This window comes from Ambystoma mexicanum, chromosome 9, assembly GCF_040938575.1.
Source record: "Ambystoma mexicanum isolate Mex_15411 chromosome 9, UKY_AmexF1_1, whole genome shotgun sequence".
NCBI classification, from domain to species: domain Eukaryota; kingdom Metazoa; phylum Chordata; class Amphibia; order Caudata; family Ambystomatidae; genus Ambystoma; species Ambystoma mexicanum.
Window position 1 is genome coordinate 747,428,517 of NC_090931.1, and position 13,996 is coordinate 747,442,512.

The 13,996-nt window shown below is 45.5% G+C and overlaps 1 protein-coding gene across 2 annotated transcripts in view; it reads left to right on the top strand.

Annotated features, from left to right (window-relative positions):
* Positions 1 to 346: 346 nt before the first annotated feature.
* Positions 347 to 13,996, top strand: part of GLS (glutaminase) — a 1,476,479-nt gene continuing 1,462,829 nt past the window's right edge. Inside the window, exon 1 of one of the 2 annotated variants that reach the window (XM_069615676.1) lies at positions 347 to 734. In XM_069615676.1, coding sequence (XP_069471777.1) covers positions 493 to 734 — 242 coding nt within the window. In that variant the 5' untranslated portion in view covers positions 347 to 492. The remainder of the gene's footprint in view (positions 735 to 13,996) is intronic. The other variant, XM_069615675.1, reaches the window with a different exon arrangement.

A 13,996-nucleotide genomic window follows, 5' to 3' on the forward strand; every position in this document is an offset into this window, starting at 1 on the left:
AGGAAAGCTTCCAAAGCTGTTAGCTATTTGTGAGAATAAACTATTTGTTAGCACAAAAGAAGCTGATCCTTCAGGAAAACAAAGCACATCCCGGGTATTCTGGAACATCAATATCATATTTCTCAATGACAAGCAGGTCCAGCAGTTGCATCATATTTTGCAGGGCACCGCGACCAGTGACGCCATCAACAGCACCCAGCCTCTACTCAACACTGTCGCAGAAACAGAAGTGAAGTCACTCTGGACGTTAAGCGTCAGTGAGGGGCGGGGGATTGATACACATCCGACAATCCGATTGGATATTTGGTGACAGCTAGAAAGTAGCAGCCAATGGGAGCGAAGCATGGGCGTGCTCGGCATTGCTTATGCATGGATCGTAATACAAGGCTGGCTGGATATGAACCTTGCGGTGTATTCGGTGCTTACAGAGAAGTGGATAACGACTAACGGCGTTCTCCATTAAGTCTTTTTCTGCGTTATAGGGCAGACGACATGCTGCGCCTACGCAGTTCGATGGCTCTCCTGCGTGCGCTGCTACAACCCGCTTTGTGGAAAGCCGGCAGTGCAGCGCCATGGCTGGATAAAGAGATTTTCGCCACTATCTTGAGTCCTGCGGGATCCAGGGGTCTGCGAGCACCGCTGCTGGGCTCCCTTAGACGACTGTGTACAAAGTCCGAAGGTGGTTCCGAACCTAGCACCGAAAGTACTCAGCCTAAGGAGGTGGCAGACGACAAGTGAGTACATGGGAGGCACCATTTGTAGGGGGGGGAGCGGGACGCGCCCATTGTATGACAGCAGATTGGAGCCCTCTGACGTAGGTTTGCGTTGCCCCTTTTTGACTTAACCATCACACGTGGAGCTAGACAGTTGAAAGAAACGGGACGTTTCTATCACGTTTGTGGTTGTGCCACGTGATAGAGGTACATAAAGCCTACCAACCCTGAACTGGGCGTGGCACGAGGCGCCGTCGCCCCGGAGGGTTATTGGCTGCCGTGCGAAGGGTGGGCGCGTGAGCCTCTTTCAGCGTTTCGCGAGGCTTAAAGGAGCACACGCTTGTCGCGCGCCCAGACCTTACGTTCCGCCCCTCGGTGGGACGTTGCCAAGGTCACCAAGGCTTGGAAGATAGATGTTGGGCTACGAACTCGGCTTGATAGCTGAACCAGTGCCAGATTTAAGGCACATGGGCACCAGGTGGTCCTGTCATGGAGGCAGAGCCTAGAGTCGGCGGGCTTGCACAATGATGAACTTTAGGGACAAATGCTGCTTTTTGTGTTTACAATTTTCTGTGTTGGGGGGGGGGTCTGACTCTAGGTAGAGACAGCTGCGTCTCCTCACCAGGTTTTGCTGTCAATGGTGGTAATATTGAAAGATCAAGCCTGAAGCTAATGTTGGAAATGTATAGGGTTCAAGGCAACCGGAAGGGACATTACAGGAGGTGATATAACGGGATAATTCCTACAGCTTTCAGAACCATTGTGCATGTCCATGTGTTTTTACCCCACACACTTGAGATGCCATTGAATATCACAAAAGTTCTCCTTTTAATCTCAAAACATACCAGGGCTTACCATTTTTGTGGGTTCTCCTTGTGGCACTTGAAAGACCCCTTAACTCCAACCCACCACCTCAATATCTCTGCCACATCCAAAGGGCCCCACTGCAGGGCAGTGAATGGACATGGAGAGGGAATAAGGTCAGGATAGTGAGTTAGAAAAGGGGCAGGAACCTGAACACTAATGGGACGGGAGAGTGGAGAATGAAGGAGGGCAGACGCATGAGGGAGAGATTGAGAGTGAGGGAAGATATGAGATAAAAGGATTGAACTGAGCCATGTGAGGGTAAAAGGGTGAATGGGTACAGAGAATGTACGAGGACAGGAGAATATGGCAATAGTTAATAAGGTACAAGATGAGGGGGAATGCTGGATGAAGAGGATTAAGGGGTGATGGAGCATAATGAGAATGGGGAATAATGGAGGTCTAAAGAGTCAGGGAGAAATGAAGATTGGGGAGGGCAGGAGAAGGGGAGGACAGGGAGGCAAGTGAGTGAGGAAGTGGATGTGCAGCAATGTAAAGGTAACTGGTGTGACGTGGGTAAACAAGGGAGGGAGAAATGGAATGAAGGAAGGCAGGTGATTATGCAAATAGCAGCAACATGAGGAAGAGAGCGGTATCTTTATAACAAAGAACCTTTGGCAGAAATAGAGAAAAAAAGACAAGAGGAGGATTAAGGGAATGAAGGAAGCACAGAGGATGACATAGCATTCATAAAGAGCAGGAAAGAGTGGGGTAGTAGAGAGGAAATTGCTATTAAGGAACAAAGGAGGGCAACAAGACTGCTGTATGGGAGAAAATGTAAGCAGGCGGGAAAGGAGTAAACTGGGAACATATTTGTGATGCGAGGTGGGCAGGTGCTTGCCATAGCTGCCCAGCTACATGCAGTCAAAGCTGCAGTAAATAAATGAACAGGTAAAAACATTAAAATGCAGCTATTTGGATAAGAATGTATACTCCACCAGCACCCCAACATTCAGCTTTGTGTGATCCTCTTATACTAAAGCGATTAGAGGTTGATGATCCAGACACAGGGACGCCTGCGTATGGATTGTTGTCCCTTAAAAGGTGCGATTGGTGGCTGATAATAAATGGGAGGGTAATATAATGCTGCATGCTGTGTAAAATAATGGCTCAAGCAGATTACCTTATATTGAATCCTCCTTCACTATGAATACCCTTTTTAAAACCAAATGATATTATTTTTAGGTCAACATTCCTTTGCGGGCTGCTACTGCAATCGTGCTTTCAAGGTGGTGAAAATAAAGCTATTATATATATTTATTATAATTGTTAACGAGTGGTTTCTCAGCACGGGATCGGGATTCAAACCTGTATTGCGCTGCATTGTCTTGCTTCCAAGACAAACGTGTTGCCTGTAAGCTTTCCTTCCTCCCCATATATGTCTTTTTGCCTGACCTATTTCAATAGCAATGTATGTAATGTCAGGTTGGTATTTGTGATTTTTGTGCATTTCAAGGCATTGATGGAGAAACAAATTATTTTGTTTTTTGAAAAGCAAACCTTAAAAAATATGTATGTGACCTGTCACTGGGAAGATATGTCGTCAAGTGCTTAAATCACAGCCTGGGTCCAAATACTGATCTCACCACTTTAACGAAATGTGTGCTCCTGGGCAAAACATTTAACCTCACTGTACTTGATCTGCTGACATTTGGTGTCACTAGAAGTGATTAGTTAGCAATTTTTGCTGTGAAGAAAAACCTTCATGGTTTACTAAACTATTGAGTTGTATATTTATAATAGTGAATATTTATATATTGCACAGCATATTATTCTCTTGGTTTACACATGAAAACTTCTTTTAATGTCTTTACCAAAGGTATCCTAGAGTATTGAATACTGATGTCACTGCTTGTACTGTTATTTACTGTGATGTCGCTACTGCTCATGCCAATTAATATTGTGCCATTTAGGGTTCTGCATATCTTTTGCTGCACAGGTCCGAAAGACAAATTAGAACATATCAGTGCCTTGTATTGCGAACAGTCCTACAGTGTTGTGAATTTGTTGTGCTATGAATGTGTTCAAGAGCCTCTGGGGGCGGATGGGGGGCGACACAACTGCCCCTATTTTGGCTGTTTTACTACAAAGCAACATATTTCTTTCATGGCATTACATGCACACTTTGCCTTGTGTGCATGTTACAGGCTGCCATTTTCTGGATGTTGTCACATTAACTCAGTGGTATTCAAACTTCTTCAAACCAAGCATCTACTATCCTTCCCCTGCCCCCTAGTGAAAAACAAATCTGAGCCTGCTTATTACCTAGGCATTGGTCCGCCCACTTATATTTTCTATTAAAATAAGTCTCCTTAATTCTTTTTTATATTAAACAAATTTATCTTAATCTTATTTTAAAGAGTCTGGAGCCCCCCACCCCTGGACGTCCTTTGTGACCCCTCCTTTGAAGACCACTTCCTTGAATGAAGACTTTAAACGTGTGCTTGGCAGCAGGTTACAGATTGCCTTTGATAGCATTCAGCAGTATTTACACCTCTTTGCCTTTTTACTCTGGTTTCATCTGCGTTAGCACCTTGCAGACAGAACAATTACTAACTTTTCAGTGGCAGTTTAGTGTTTCAGCTGGCCTCTGGTTGTCTGCCCCGTGAGATTAAAGGGCATTCCTTTGTATCCATTCCAATTTAAGCAACCCAAGAGTAACACAGACTGTGTCCACCCCTCCTAGCTGTAGGCAAGTGGGGGGTCCCAATCATATTGAAATGGGCCCCGACAATCCCTAATAAATATTTAGCTGGGCCCTGTGAGCAAGCGCTAAAGCTGCTGCTCTTGGTTATTTCAATGTGCCTGACTGCCAGCAAGGAGGGAGGAGGGCCGGTGTGATGTGACTGATGTGATGAGATGGGAAGGTGTTGGACCGGTAGCCTTTTATCTGTCAGTCGATTGCTAAGTCTGCCTCAGAGCTGAACATGGGCACGTGCCAATGTATGCCAACCCTCCGATGTAGGAGGGAGATGCACAATTTTTTAAAATAAAAAATATTGCTATTTTTTACTTTCTCCCTACTAAAATAATCCAAGCTCAATGTAATTGAATGGGTATGTTATGTTCTTGTGCTTTGAGAGAACTTCTTCCTCCCAGGTGCTGCACAATGTTGGCATGTATGTCTCTTCTTGGACCTGAGTGTCAAAACGTACAGCACTAAGATGAGAACATGTGTGGCCAAAGGGGGTGTCCAGCAGGTCCCCTCGCAGCGTGTGTGAACGCTGGCAAAGAGTTTATGTACAATTCACGTTTTCTGCTTGTCACGTGTGTGCAACTGCCCAACATCAGCTGATGCTTTGTTGCTTAATATGACCCCTACCAGCTCACTGACCCCAGCTGGTGCCCGATTCGCAAACACATGGTGCACAGCCACACAACGTTTTGATTGGCATTGATCCTTAACTAGAATATCATTGGGATAATATTGTTTCCCTGGCTCAGATGTTTACTGTACATTGGAAACTCGCCTTTAACTCCACGTCCTAGACATTGGTGATCATGACAACAGATCTGCCATACGAGTATATTACTGTTACTTTCCATTTGTAGCGCAACAATCTGCCATTGGTACAGTATACCCCCGGATCTCTCTGGCCAGTGTGTGTGTGCCGGCATGGCTGATTCTGCCTGCCCCCAGAGGACTGTAGCCCAACATTGCATGATCAAGTAATTGAGAAGGAGGTCCCTTAATAGCTGTTGGAGGGATACATGAACATTAAAAGGCTTAAGGGATGCAATCAAAGACGCAGAGGTGGATTAAAGGCATTAAAAGGTATGTGTGAATGAAAGGCACATGGGGTGTGCTGTTTGAAGGCACAGAGGAACACAAAAGGCGTAGGAAGGCGTGTAAGGCATGAACACATATATGTACGACATGGCTTGTAAAGGCTACACACAAATGATGCTCTAAACGGCATTAAAGGGATCAGGGTGAATTTAGAGGTATGAGCAGCATAAAGTGTGCATAGAAATGTATTAAAAGGCAAAGGGGTGCATTAAAAGCACAACGGGCATAAGAAACATTCAGGTAAAAGACACGGAAGGCTTGAAAAGTATGGAACACATTAAGTGAACGCAAGGCATAAAGATGCATTAAGGCAAACTCGTACAAGATGAATGGGTGATGATCAGTATCCCATCTTGAAACCCCTTGAGCAGGGTGTCAGTCGTAAGGTCCGTGGGCCGGATCAGGCCTGAAGCACCTGGATCCGGCCTTCCACACGGACTGCACACACTGCATTCTAATGTGCTCTGACAGTCGAGAGCAAAATCAACGCATCGAATAACGAAAATGAAACGACCCAAATCAATATAGGGGCACAGTCACGTTATCATCCTAAAACAACTTCTTTCTTTCAGGCAAAAGATGGAAGGGTATTCGGTTTCTGTGGCTAGCATATAGGAACGCGATGCCGTTTATGAAGGGAGAAAGCAACTATTCTGACCTCAACAGGGTACATAAAATGCCCTCTGAAGCATCACTGCTGCCTGGATCATAACATTACATGGTTGGCATGCCTGAAACTTCTTCAATATCTGAAGCAAAGATAATCTACAATTCTTAAACTACCAATTCATGTGCCTTCAGGAGTCTAGTGCAACGTTATTGGTGCACTGTCTTTTTGCACCCTTATAAAAAGTGCGCAGAGGAACATCAAAAGGCACTTATCTTGCATGGAAAACTCAAATAGTAAACTTACACGACAACATTAAATTAAATTTGCAGTTTGTGATCCTGTCCTTCCAACCCTTTAATATTTTAAGATGGTGTCATTTCTACTGACGTTTTCTCCAGCATGCTAGTGACAAATGTATCTGGACCTGTTTCAGTGATGCTATGCCACAAATACAGATTTGTCTACCGTGCATCTATTGTTTTTATGGCGTGAACATTTTCTGATGTCCACGTCCATGGTTTGCCGCAGTGAAATGCCCCAGTATACTGTTGGTAATATGCAATCTCATATATTGCCTTATTTTATGTGTTCACCTACGGAAGTACCCAATTTTACCTGAAATATGTGCTGTAAAATGCACTGTTTCAACCTTTAAAAACAAAAAAAAATGATCGGAAGGGAAATAGCCTGTGAATTATCCTGTCTTGTTTTAGACTGCCTCACTTCGCTTGCTTCCTTTAATTAATCACTTGCACTAACGGCTTTAAAAACCCACACGCCACCACTGTGTATTATGCTTTAAGTTTTCATAGCTCCAATGGTGCGGGCTGCGAGAAGCGCTCTTAAATCCCAAACGGCCCCCTTTCCGATTGGCATTGACACCTCTGGTCTAGGGAAACTGTACATAGAAAGTAAAAGCAAATTATACAAAAGGGCAAGAAAACAGTCTCTTTAATCAAGGAGGACAAAACATTTATAACAGGGTTGGCTATTCTGTCTACCTAGTCCATAGATCTATACATACAAACAAATGTAGATTTTACAATGCGGACATGTGACATACAGTATAACTAACTGAAGACAATACTAAATGATTTCAGTACATTCTCAAAAAGCCTAGAGGCTCTCAAAGGATGTAAATCGCCAGATTATAAATGGCAGTGTTGATCCCCATTCATGGGTTTCCATGTGACTTCATTGGGGACTTTGAGATTTACTCTAGGTATGAATCCCAGCTGTGGTGAGGCCTCCATCTTTTTCAGGAGGAAAAACCTCCAGCACTTGGTTGGAGGTTTTTCCTCCACATCACTTCAAACCTCATAATATGACATTGCTGTAAAAGTGCTTGGAATTGTAATGCCTTCATACTCCACTGCCATACTCTCAATTAGACCCATAATATTGTAAGTCAATCTACTTTGGTTGTCACCTGACATAGGGCCTCATTCCGAGCATGCCGGTCCGGATACAATGGTACCGGTAAGCTTGCCGGTACCGTTGTATCCGGAACGTGTGCTCGCGGGTGCCTTTCATTACGCCAGGTCTGACCTGGCGGAATGAAAGGCACCCACGAGCACAGCATGCCTGTAGCACAGGCACCGTTATGAACAGTGCCAGTGCTACAGGCATCCCCATTCCCATTGAGCCCTTTGGGGCTCAATGGGAATGGGGATCACCCGATTCCAGCACCCGTGAAATGGCAATTACTGGGTCCGGAATACCCCAGTAATTGCCCCTTCGTGGGTGCCGGACTTTCTTGCAAGTTTGGAGGTAGCCTTGTTTTTGAAACACTTGCAATTCGGCATGTTCAAATTCTCGATGTTTCCCAGAAATTTGATTGGCTCATCTACGTCATATCCTTAGTGTTAAACATAAGTTACTGAAATACGATTCGAACAAACAGTTCAACAATATCCCAACACATCAGCTCCCCATGTGGCGCCACATTGATTCTCAACCCACCCGTAGCAATTAGTAACATTGTATTTGTCCTGACCGCCGAAACTTTAATACACTGCCATTGGTCAACACCATGGAGAATGGGACACAAGACACTTTGCATCTGGTGGCAAAGGAGACAGTCACCTGCTAGATGGTGACCTTCGGAAGCCCTTTGGTGGTTACTCTGAAGGCTGACAGTCTCGGAAAGAAAAACCAGAGGGTACAATTTTTGAAAACAGGGTATCAAAGGATTTTATTAAACCTGATGCATTATTTAAATATACAAATTTTAATCATGATTTAATCAGCACTCCTATTTTACATAGCAGGAAAATTAAGAACATACAAATTAAATGCATTTCCTATCATTCGTCCACATGCATCCATGCATTCAAGCCAAACAACAACACATATAAGCTAAAACCTTATAAAAAGTCATAACAAACAATTGTATTCATTATACAAGAAGTATACAATCAATATACATGGCCACAATACATTGTACAAGTGGTCAAAGGTTGGGATGGGTCACATAAATGTCCAGGGTCGACCTCATCTCCAATTTCTCAACCGGTTTCGACGTATTAACATTGAGTAACGTCTTCATCAGGAGATAAAAGAATACACTCTTCAAAGGGAAGAAAAACAGCCAGGAGTTCCTAGTATGAATGACAGGAACAGCTGCTACACAAATTTGCGGAGTCCCAAGGAACCTGAGCTGCACAAATATCAGCCAAATTATGATGGATGTCCAATCCTGCGGTGTCTAATTCGTTGCAGATTTGAAAAGAAGAGAAGGGCACTATGAGTCCTCCAGGGGTCCTGTTGGTTAGCGTGGTGGTCTTAGGAGGATCAGAGGCCACATAAGTCTCACGTATCTCGTTCCAATTAGAAACGTCGTATCTGGCCGGGTACGTCCGCTCGCGAGGAACCTGGGTCTGATGGATGGCAGAAAAGCTCAGCGACCTCTGAAGGCTGGCCACCTCCCCGGAGCACAGTGACTTACCATCTGGTTGGTCCTTCCAGGAATGCCACTTTGTCCATTGTCCCTTTCCCATAGCCACCTGCCGATGGGCACGGGTGACCATGTGACTGGTACCCTGGCTCAGATCCATTTCCCTTCCATCCCGCATGACTGCTGGATTGGCTTACCGCCCTTTGATTACATCACCCAGTGTTGTTCTGTCTGCTTCGATTTGTCTGTGGCAAGCAGCTCGTGGTCCCTCTCCCTCCTCCCTGGCTCCCGGAGTGCCGGTCATGTGCTTCAGATCGGGATTTTCCAGGTTGGACTCGTCCTCAGCGTTACCAATATTGGCATAGCAAATCAATTATCAGGTCCCACCGCTGCACATTAAATGGATTAAGGAACAAACACGTGGCTGACCCTCTGCATGTTTCAATGTTTGACCTGATTAAGGATTTTTATGCTGACATTTATGGCTCCCTACAATCGGTGGTGCAACAAAGACTGCGGTCACTGTGAGAGTCCCAAGGTGAGAGGACAGGGATCAATTGCACCTTGCTTATTACTCCAAGTTCTTCATCCTCCTCCGAGGACTTCATTTTGCAGTTCCTACCTCCATGACAGTAATCTATTTTTAATTTGTTCTGGTGTTGCCACTTCTGTCCTCTGGTAAAAATCCACATTGTCCCATAATTCCAGTTGCATTTTTCCTGTTCTTAGGACAGAGACATATGTATGCAGCCAGGCTGCATGCTGCAACATTATGTTGCTGCGGGGTGAGAGTCCCTGGCTGAGGATGGAAAACATCTGTCTGCAGTTCAGGGGAGTAAGCATGAGTGGCAGATGGCATTGCAGGACGACAAACCCAGTTTGGAGATCTGCTTCACACCTCGGATCAGGTATGTGCAGAAATGTTGTGAGGATACTACTTACAACGTGTACTGGTGATGGCCTGCTCATTCTACAATTCCCTTATTGTCAGGCGGTCACCCGAAGACAAAGGAAGTTCGCTCTCCTACAAGTGTAAAGCATGATGATTTGAATTGCGTGCTGAGTATGGTGTTGGAAGGTCATTTTGTACGGTATTCTGTGGGTATAATGCTCAGCATGCCGACCTTCAGGGAAATCCTGAGAGCTACAATATGGCTATTCCAAGTATTTTGAAAGTATTGATGCTAGCCCACAGAAGTGTATCCCTCATAAAGCCAACCGGCCGGAAGGGTGAGCTGCTGAGAAAGATGTGTGACTCACCCTGTATCCCGAGAAAGTGGAAGGGTTTTTGGTGGAGAGAGGATTGGCTGTCTGCAGTTTTGGACAGTAGATGTTCAAATGGCTATGGATGGAGAATTACTATGAAACTGTGATCAGAAGAGGGAATGCAGTAGTGGCTGTAGGTTGCAATGTACACCCGTAGAGAACATTTTGTTGAGAACATCCACCGAAAAGGACAGTGCCGTGGCACAGTACACTTAATTGGTGACTGTAGAATCTGAGGATCATGTTTGAGTCTTGCATTCAGCATTATTATCTGCCAATTACTTTTATCACCAACACCTTGTATCTTCAATTGTAATTAAATATTTGGCTCCTCCTGTGTTTTCAGTTTGTCGCAACACGTAAGGATCCAGGAACATGAGCATCTGGCGATCTGACATATTTACGACTAACGACTTCTTTAAGCACCATGTTTGGTGAGCTGTTCTTGTGTGCTGTCTGTATCCTCCCGGAGCCCCTTAAAGGGCAGAGTTATCTGTAGAGGAAATGGATGGTTCGATTTGTAGACCTGGGGGAGCCAGGGAATTCATGGGTAAGGCGAGTCACGGCAGACTCTGTGGGTCAGGCCTGGCTCTAGGAGCCCACCACAGGCCGATCCAAGAGTACAGCAATGGGAACAATCTAAATAAATGCACAAGGAAATAAAATAAATGGCAGCCCGGGTGCCAGTCCCGCATTTATTGTCTTTACTTTTTATTAATGTATTTCCATTTTGCCTATCACTCCCCTGGCATGCAAGTACTATCCCCCCATCCCTACTATCACTCCGCTGACATGCAATTACCAACCCCCACTGCCAGGAAGCAGTTTTACAACATGGAAATGGGCTACCACCATTCCACTGTGCCAGCCCATTGAATACATGGCAGAGGAGGCTGCAGCGGCACCCGGGCCGCGTTTATTTTCTTTCCTTTGTATGCATTTATTTACATTTTGCACGCACCGCCGCAGTCTCTTCTTCCCACACTGCAGTGTCGGGGGCCAAGATGAAAATAAATGTATAAAAAGGAAGAAAAAGAAATGGGTATCTGGGTGCTGGTGGCTCCCTGTTCTGCCACCAGCAAATCCTATTTTGTTGGAGGTGGGAGAGAGAGTCAGTGGCTCACTGGTGTGTGAGTGGGCCCAACATGCAGCATAGGCTGTATTTTGTTTCTCTATACGATAAACGATGGTCAGGCTGGCGCCCCAGTAGCAGCCCGAGCCTCGCCAGGCTCGCCCACTTCGTAATATACGGGTTGAGATCGACTACAAGGGGCAGCAGACAATAAACATTACCCCTGTTACTGTGCAGGGAGTCTTGATTCTATTTAAGACACAAAGGCAAGCATTATTCTTCAACTTCCATTATTTTTCCCTTCGAGTAGTTTTAAATATTCTTATTTCCTTTTTAATAACATTTTATAAAAAAAATGTACGCCAAAAAACAACAAAATTCAAAACCTCACATCCCATGAACCCAGTATCCCTGGTAGTCCTCTGTCCATTTCCTGTCTGTGGGCCCTATTAGCTACTTCCTGCCCTGGTCCTTTACCCTTCTTTAGATATCATCCAACTGACATCCAGCGAACCGAAAACAGAAACTTATTCTTGCAGATACTGGCTGCGTCAGAACTGGTACTGCCCTGAATGGACAATCTCTTGTTTAGCGCTGGCAACCTCGTCTGTGACTCTTCGACATCTCCGCTCCTCTGGCGCTCAGCTTGCTTTCTGGTCATCACCTGTCAGACAAGACACACATTAGGGAGGGTACTAAGATGCAATATTTGACCAAACAACTGACAGTCATATCACAGTACTGATCAATATCGCCCATGCGGCACTGGTTGGGATAATGCTCGCCTCCGTGTCTTTAATAGAATCAAGACTCCCTGCGCTATAGCACAGGTAATATTTATTGTGTGTCAAGACCGGAGGCGAGCATTATGCTTGTTCAAAGCAATTCACTACAGCCGCTGCCAAATTCACAATTGGCTTAAAATAGAAGGTCTTAAAAAGTGGCGTCGCTGGACCAATCGTCACCTTAAAGATATCTTGAAGGCTCGCTCTGGCCCCAAAAGCTTTGGACGCCATGCCGCCCCTTACAGGATGTGCCCCGAAGCGCATCACATCTATGCCTGCTAGGGACATGACTTCTCATACTCGCCTTGTTCTAGTCGCAGCTGCCACCGCTTTAAACGGTTTCCTGTGCATAATCAGTAGTTGAGACACACCCGGCGGTCTCACCTCGCTCGTCATAGCCTCATACTCCTTGATACAATTGGCCACACACAATTTAGGCTGCTCCTGAAAAAAGGAATATGATATAACTGACGAAATGACACTTAATCCTTCTTGCAATTGATAAAATGACTCTGTCCTGTCCACCTCGAAAGCCTTCACATCCGCCACTCTTCTACAGGATACTAGACACAGCAGCATACCCAGCTTCCCTGACAGCTGCTGGTCTGACAAATCTTTGTTACAAGGCCAATCCACAAATGGACACAGAACGCCTTTTGGGGTGGGGGCGTACTTATCTTGACGCCTCGCAGCAACCTTATCACTGCCGAGTGATAGCGCACCTTCCAATGGTAATGTTAATGTTATGTAACTTTTATAAGGCGCAACTCACCCAGAGGCCTCAGTGCGCAGTGTTGAGATGGATTTCTACACTGTGACCTGGTGGGCAAGAGTTTAGGAGGCCCCCTAGTTTAGTGGAACAAGGGAACCTTCTGGACGAACCAGACCAATCTACGGTAGCTTGGCAGGCGGTCCAGACTCACTCTCAGGAGGGTAAGAGTGATCGGAAGCCCACAATGAGCACAACCAGTAAAACTCCACAGATTACCCGCAGACAGATGTATATCAAAAATACATTTATTATAGACCATTATAACAAAAACACGATTAAACCACAGTTATCAATGAAACAATTAACCACACACGTTTATTCACTATGTAACATATATACAATAATGCAATTAACCAAAGGCTGATGATGGGGGAGAAAATGACCACAATCTGCAACAGAAATGGGTTAAGTCAACACATACATCAGTTTAGGCAGTCCTTCATCAACAATCCCTAACTTATGTAGTCCAGCCCTATGAAGAGAGGAGCCTAGCGCTGAAAGTACAGTCGTGCATTAACAATGTGCGGTCGTGCGTAAACGAAAACGCGGGTTCTATTCAAGGGACTGTAGCTGCTCAGGAAGGGGCTTGAGGCGATGAAGAATAGGTTCCTAGAGAAGGGTCTGCCATTGCAGATAGAGCACATTTCGGATTTCGGGAATAGCCCGGGAGCGCAGGCTATCCCAGCCAAGGTGAGTATCTTTTGAGGGATACTTGTGCGTAAAAAGGGATGGATGTGCCAGGGGCCACTGATAAGTTAGCAAAGTACTCACCGACCTTCAACACGGTCCGGACCAAACTTTGGCAGTCTAGTCCACTTAGCTTGTAGGTGTTAACCTTGCAGTTTCAGGACGCTCGGGCTCTCAGCGGCTGCGAGACATGACGATTGTCCGTGGCATGACAGTAGCCTTTACTCGGCTCTCGAAAAAGGATATTGATATTTTATTTGTATAAGGATCGTTCTGGTGCAGCACGTCTAAGGACACGGGAGGCTAGAACTGCAGGCACTTTCAGCGATGGTCACCACAGTGTGATGACGCAGGAACTGCAAATGCTTGTAGCGTGGTGCACTCTCGTAAATCGCAACCAAGAGGAGCTAGGACTTTGGCCGGAGAGGTCCCAGGACCACAAGCTAGCGATTCCCAGAATCTCGAGTCTCCACTTGGGACGGCCTGGGTTCGAGCTGGTCAGTTCACGAGATGGCCCTGGAGCACTTCGAAGAGGCACTTT